Source organism: Argiope bruennichi, chromosome 2, assembly GCF_947563725.1.
Source record: "Argiope bruennichi chromosome 2, qqArgBrue1.1, whole genome shotgun sequence".
In the NCBI taxonomy this organism is placed as follows: Eukaryota; Metazoa; Arthropoda; class Arachnida; order Araneae; family Araneidae; genus Argiope; species Argiope bruennichi.
The window spans coordinates 83,726,546-83,733,626 of NC_079152.1; the positions used below are offsets into that span (position 1 = coordinate 83,726,546).

A 7,081-nucleotide genomic window follows, 5' to 3' on the forward strand; every position below is an offset into this window, starting at 1 on the left:
AATATATGACTAGCAGTGATAATATATACATATTAAAAAGACTTGACACATGAATATAATTTAATTTTATCATCATGGCACATGAATATAATTTAATTATGAAATTTTTTTTCAATTTTTCAAAAGTTAGGAAAAGATACCAATAATAGCTTTCGCATTATTTAGCATTATTTTCAAATTTTTCTGTTATTATATTATTAATAATGAATTATTTCAAATTTAAGTTCATTATTAAACGCGGCTGCTAGGTATTGATTTATAAAGAACAAAATTGTGTAAAGCCAATATCAGGGAGAAATGTTCATAAAATAAAATGATAAAATATTAAAAAGCACAGAAAGTATTATCATTGTAAGAACTAGAACAAACCAGCGTCAAAGAAATCTTATCACAGGGAGATTTTGAAAAGGGTTATTAATTTATATATATTTTAAGCTAATAAAAATACTAAAGAAGCTGAAAAAATTATATATATTCAATATTCTCTCACTCTCATATAGTAGCAACATTTTAAAAAGAAAGTATATATAAAAATGCTATACAACAGAAATCAAGCTTCTAAAATGTAATTATCATAAACATCATGCATATAAACTTTTACACACAGCTAATTTAATTACAATACGACATAATTATTATTAAGTTTGGGATATTTTTTTCAATTCTCTTTGAGAAATTGCGAACTCTTAGTATAATACAGCCTAAAAATCTTACTTGCGTTAAATATTAATCGGATCATTAATATATATAGTATTCAAAAGATGTCAAATACACATATATTTGCAAACTAAATAAATATCCAAGAAATTAAGGGGAAATGGGACGGTAAAAAGAAGATGCACATTCTGACCACTAGCGTAGCAACTAAAAAAGTTAAGAAAAACTTATGAATTTTTATTTATTCCTGAATTTAACATTTTTAATATTTTTTATTCAAAATATTTTTTTTTCTTAATAAATTTTTTCCTTTTAAAAATTTTTTTTTCGAACTCATTTTTGCATTAAGAAATAAGAAGTAAGTAAATATTTTTAATATCGCGAAAAATCTAATTTAACTTCTAAAATATATTATTCTACTTCGCAAATTTTGATGGAAACCTTTAGTATGTTGCTATATATAAAAATTTTTAATTGATTGTTAAAGAAGGATGAGGAAAACATATGATTGTGAAGGCAGGGAAATGCACATTTGTTTACAATGTTTACGATCACATAGAATGAATGATATGTCTCGAAAAACATTTGTCTTATATTTTCCTCGTGTTATTTTACTCTCTTATATACTTAGTTTTAAATACTTAAATACTTTTATATACTTAATACTTTTATGCACGTAAATTATTTAAAATAGAAAGCACGTACAAAGAATTCAATGCTTGTTTACAATGTGTTTGAAATTATCAAAACATATGCTTTGTTTATAATAAATATGCTTGGCAATGATGATCTAAGAAGGGATGATATAATTTGTAAAGATAAATTTCTCTGAAATTTTAAAAAATTATTTCATTCAGTCAGCTAAATTATATATATATAATTTTAAATTAATGCATTCTTTTAAACAGATTATTAATTCTTAATATGAATAATTGCACTTCCAAATGCAAATACTTTTCTAATTTTGAACATTTTCATCTTAAGATGGTTTAAAAATTTGACATTAGGACAAATCCGAAAATGTCTATTTAAAAATTTTTTTCAATCAAAATTTTTGCCTTAATAAATTTATTTGAAATGAAACTCCTTCCAATCATATTGATGTTTCCAATCATCTTACTGGTGAATAATTATCAAATAATTAACTTAATGAGATTTCAGTGAGAAAAAGATTTTTGACGGCATGTCAAAACAAATTTGTTATTAAAATCATCTTTTTTATCAATAATTCGTGAAAAAAATCCCTGAAGAGATATAAAATAACTTTTTGTTTTTCTCTCATATTAGAAAGACATTCATTTTTCTTTAATTAAAAAGTATTTAATACAATTGTCCGTAAGCTGTCATGTTTATTTTGTCATAAACTGATCTTACTCTTCTCAAAATAGTAAAAACTGCGACGCTGACAATTTACTAAAATTTCCCAACCTTGTTTAAAATTACGTCACCTCAATATTTTTCATCTGAAACTTAAAAACGTAAAGACAAAAGATTTAAAAATTATATCGCCTGGAAAAATTCATCTCGTGAACTTGAGGTGTGGGAGTAAAAATACCCTCCTTTCAAAAAATGCATCACTCTCCAAACTCCATGTGACAAGACTACGCTAGGGGCACGTGGAAACAACAACAACAAGGGAGTGGGGGGTCGTTCTCATAAAGGTAACGGAGCTGACCTGTGCACCTACCCTCCCTTCGCATTCCCATCTTGAGGCATTTCTTGAGCCGGCAATACTGGCACTGGTTCCGGTGGTGCTGGTCAATGGGGCAGTTTCTGTTGCCCCGGCACGTGTACGTCAGATTCCGCCGCACGCTCCTTTTGAAGAACGACTTGCATCCTTCGCACGTGAACTGTCCGTAGTGCTTACCGCTGGACTTATCGCCGCACACCACGCACTCTATGTGCTGCTGCTGACCGTTGTTCTTGTCCGAGCTGGACGGGGTGACGGCCTGGGGCGGACCGCTGGCCAAATCGGCGCCGCCGTCTCGCCAGGGCGTTACGGCCAGCGCCGCCATCTTCACGTCCGAACACAACACACACCACAAACAACCACACACGCACTGTCCTTCCTTTTTTTTTTTTTTTAAGTCAGCCCTTCGGAGATCCAAGTCCACCCGCCGCCTGGCAAAGAGCTGACTGCACACTAACCGCGGATGGGAAAAGGAGATTGGGTGAGGAGGGGTGGGGTATGGCCTGGCGATCGTGTCACGTGACTTTGCCCTTCCCCCCTCACTCTCGACCTCAGATGCGCGCGAAAACCTGGTTGAACCTTTTCTCCCAGTGCAGCGAGTGCCACTGTTGACAGGTTCACCTCACTCGCTCTAACTTACTTACTCCCCCTCTTCGCCCAGTGTTCACTGGCGCAAACGATAAAGGTTCTGCCCTCTCGTAAAAATTATGTTGATACCTACCATGCCTTTTCGCTTGCGCGTTCCACGTTTTCTTTGTTGATGGTTGGCGGTGTTTCTTTTTTTATTTACCACTGCTATTTCGTCTCGCGAAAGCATCGTTCCGAAAGAAAATGTTATTCCACCTGTTTTGACTTCCAGAATATTTCTTCCTGAAACTTTGCAAAATGACTCATACATTTGACTGTTCGTCGAGTATATATACATATTTTTAAACGATTTCGCTGTTCCTGAGATTATTAAATTTTAAAACATGAACGAAGAAATATGTTCATTTTAGGAAATATTGATTTAATTTTTTTTTACTATCATTAAAAAAAATATCGTCAAAATTTCGAAAAATATATTTCTTTTCATTAAAATTATCATTTTGAAAGCATGTATTTTATACGTTTCTTAATTCCGTCTGGAAGCCTAACAGAAATACACAAAAAAAAAAAAAAAAAACTCAAAATGTATTGCGTAGCAATGTAATTGTTATCTATATATGATATGATTACTTCATAGATAAATAACTCTCTTTAAAAACTTATTTAGCATAAGTAACTGAAATTTTATGATACACAAATAAAATACTATAAAATGATTTCTTACGGCCACGCTCATCTAAGAACCATATCATGTATCATAATCAGAATTGCATCGTTGATCTTAATCTTGTGGTGATAGTAAGTTTTAGCATACTTAACAAATTTTAACTTAACTACTAAAATTTGTAGTGCTGACATCTAGTGGGGAGTAATAAATAACGATTTTTTCGTTTTTGTAATAAATCTGTTGCATGTTATTTCAACTGGGGCAATATGGTTTTTCAAATTTCATATGCTAGAGTCATTTAATAAACACGAGTATTTTATATTTGTATTCGTGATTCACAATTTTAATAAAAGACATGTTAAGCACAATTTAGTTATATTTATAGATTTGAAACAATTCTTAACAAAAGCGAACTTGCTCATAATTTGCTTCGAAATAGTTTAGGTATATTTACTTCCTTTTAGAAGCATCTCAAGGGTTGCTGTGGACGAATTTTGAACTGGACTCGGATGACGAGGACGACACCTGAATCGGCATATCTCTCTTCTACTTCAAGCAACGGGAGGGCAAGTGATTCTGATAGATTTAACGTACACTGTACGTGCTTGCACTGCAGTTCTTCAGCGAGAAAGATTTCGAACCTGAATCTCCGGTCCCTTAGTCAAGACTTCACCACTATGGCTAGTCACAATTTGTGGGTCTGACCATTTAAATGTTTTAGGAGTTAATAATAATTCACTCAAAATTATGAAGAAATATCTAAACATTTCTAAAATATAAAAATAGAGTTAAGGTTTTCTTTTAATAGAGTTAAGTTCAAAAATAGAGTTAAAGGTTTTTTATAATTGCTAAAAATCAATATGAGTGTTTCAGCTAATAATATACTATTTTTATCATATTATCTAATAAGAATGTGAAAACGATGCATCCTTCATACTCATCGACAAAAAAGTGTAAAAGTTTAAGGTGTACAATATATTACATGCTGCTAAAAATAGTCATGTCGAAAAGAAAAGAAATATATTATTTTCTTACTGTTTTAAAATGTAATTTCTGTAATAGGAAAAATACAGAGTATGATTATATTGTCATTTAATATACAATGTGTTGTATGAAACATTAGTACAATAGATGTTTTTCTATTACACATCAACTCGCTTTTAGTCTCGTTTAAAAAATAATACATCAGCTCATTTTTTCCTTTTTTTTTTCCTCGATTGGTTACTTTTAGCATTATACTAACCATATTTACAAAATTGCAACTTTTAGGGTTTTTTTTTTTTCATTGATAATATTAGCATTAAGTCGCCTTTTAATTTTATAAATTATTTATTTAACTTTATTACGTTTTTTATTTTATTTATTAATTTTTTCTATTAATCAAACCTAAAGGTTTGGTAATGAGGTCTCATTTTTCAAGAGAAATAGGAGACTGAGGTAAAATGTTTTATCGCTGGTGTAAGTGATGGTAGACATCGGTCACCTCACTGACCACGGTTCAAATTATGACGTCCATCTCAAATCAACCCACGTATCGCTTCAAAACAAGACGATAATATTACTAAATTAAATTGTTATATAGATATGTGCATGTGTTATTTCAATCCATTTGCGTATAATGATTTTCTATTCACTTAAATTCAGGCTTCACTTTGATTTTAATTTCTGAGTTGTGCAGGCTTTTACGTAGTCTCTTTTCCTCCTTTCCATGATCCGCTGATCATGGTACCGCTGGCAATGAATTTTTACAAACGTGCTTTAAAAATGGATCATTTCCTATAATCATGAAATAATAAAAAATATTTTTTTAAGAACTCCATGTTTCTCATGCATCATCTAATTTTATTTTTGATATGGTTGTGAACAATGAGATAGAATTTAAGTTTTTCACCTGATTTTTAAAACGCTATATTTTTCTAGTTTACATAATTTTTAAAAAGTTCAAGGATCTTCATTTATTGTTAAAAAAATTTCCTAAACAATAAGTAAATTTTGATACAATTTTAATTTGAAACAATTTTTAAAAAGTCGTAGGAAATACAGATAGTTATAAAAACGCTAATTGATTAAAAAGTAAACTGAATTAAACTAAGACTTCGGGTGGGGGGGTGGGGGAGATCGGTACAGGGACACTTTTGAGATAAGTAAAATGAATATATGTAGATGCATTTAGAAGTAGAGACCATGTAAATGATCGGGTAATGAACAAAGTACAGCATTTGAATATAAAATAAGGAACAATTTGTGAAAGTGTTTAATAATCTATATTTGTAATGACTGTTGATAGTCGAACTATCTTCCTAGAAAGATGAAACATTTTTGAATGTAGAATTTAAAGCGGCAAAGAGATTTTCTTTGAATTGGGATTAAGTTGGGACATAAGTTGAATAATTCTTTAAGAGTCTAGGGTAGTTTTTGAAAGAAGAAAAGTGAAATATCTTTCGTATGGCGTAAAATTGACTAAATTCTTGAATCATTATCTGAAACTTACTGTCTGGCACACCGCAGAGCATTTACGATACGCATCAAATGCTGATTTTGGAAATCCCAATATTTTGTAATTGCTAACAGACATGGATATGTCCTACATTTTTGACATCTTATCCAAACTTCCATGACAGAACATTCTGTATGAATGAGAACATCATAGGGAGAAGATGGATAAATAGTAAGATGAATAGGATAAATAGCGGCAGGGAACGACAAAAGTAGATAAACAATATATGCAAAAAGATGATATCAAAATTCTTTTTATGGTTATTGAATTTATTATTTTAACTATTTTCTTAACTATCTGAAGCACAATTGAATAAAAAGAAATTAAAAAAAATATGAGTATTTACTGAAAAGAAAGTGATGAGTTTAGTTTTGCATTTCTTTGTTTATATAATTCGTAGAATGAGAAGGGAGAATTCTAAAGAAAAGTTGGCAAATTGCACTTGAAACAAAGATACCGTGTTGAAACTTAATATTAATTATGTAAATAAAAATACTTAAATTTTGTAAAAAAAAAAAAAAATGCATTAAGAAATTTGAAAAATGATCTACTTTGGAAAATATCAATAATCTTATAATCATAATTGTTTTTTTTTTCATTTATTTACTAATTCCCTTTTAAATAATTTATTCGTTGGCATAAATAATATATTGTTTCTTTATCAATTCTTATAACTTCTTTCATTTTGAAATTCCTTTCCTTTATTGTTTATAATATTTCAGTTATTTTATACCCGATTGTTAATGTTGTAAATGATATTCAGTTTTCATTATATTAGTAATTATAAATTATTTCTTTATAGTAATAAAATAAATTATTGTGATTTATGGTTATGCATAACTTTTACCGATAGTATATCATTAACGGAAAGTTTCAAATATGTATGCTTTATTTTTTGTGGGTAATATTTCTTTGCCAAATATTTACACTTAGAATTTTTTTTCCACTCCTCACTAGTGGAAAGTTTTTAATGTAAAATAAA

At 29.9% G+C, this 7,081-nt stretch overlaps 1 protein-coding gene across 2 annotated transcripts in view; it reads right to left on the minus strand.

Annotated features, from left to right (window-relative positions):
- LOC129991864 (nuclear receptor subfamily 2 group F member 1-A-like) overlaps window positions 1-2,818 on the minus strand; it is a 116,614-nt gene extending 113,796 nt beyond the window's left edge. Inside the window, exon 1 of one of the 2 annotated variants that reach the window (XM_056098263.1) lies at window positions 2,333-2,818. In XM_056098263.1, the coding sequence (XP_055954238.1) occupies window positions 2,333-2,672 (340 nt within the window). In that variant the 5' untranslated portion in view covers window positions 2,673-2,818. The remainder of the gene's footprint in view (window positions 1-2,332) is intronic. The other variant, XM_056098264.1, reaches the window with a different exon arrangement.
- Window positions 2,819-7,081: the final 4,263 nt, after the last annotated feature.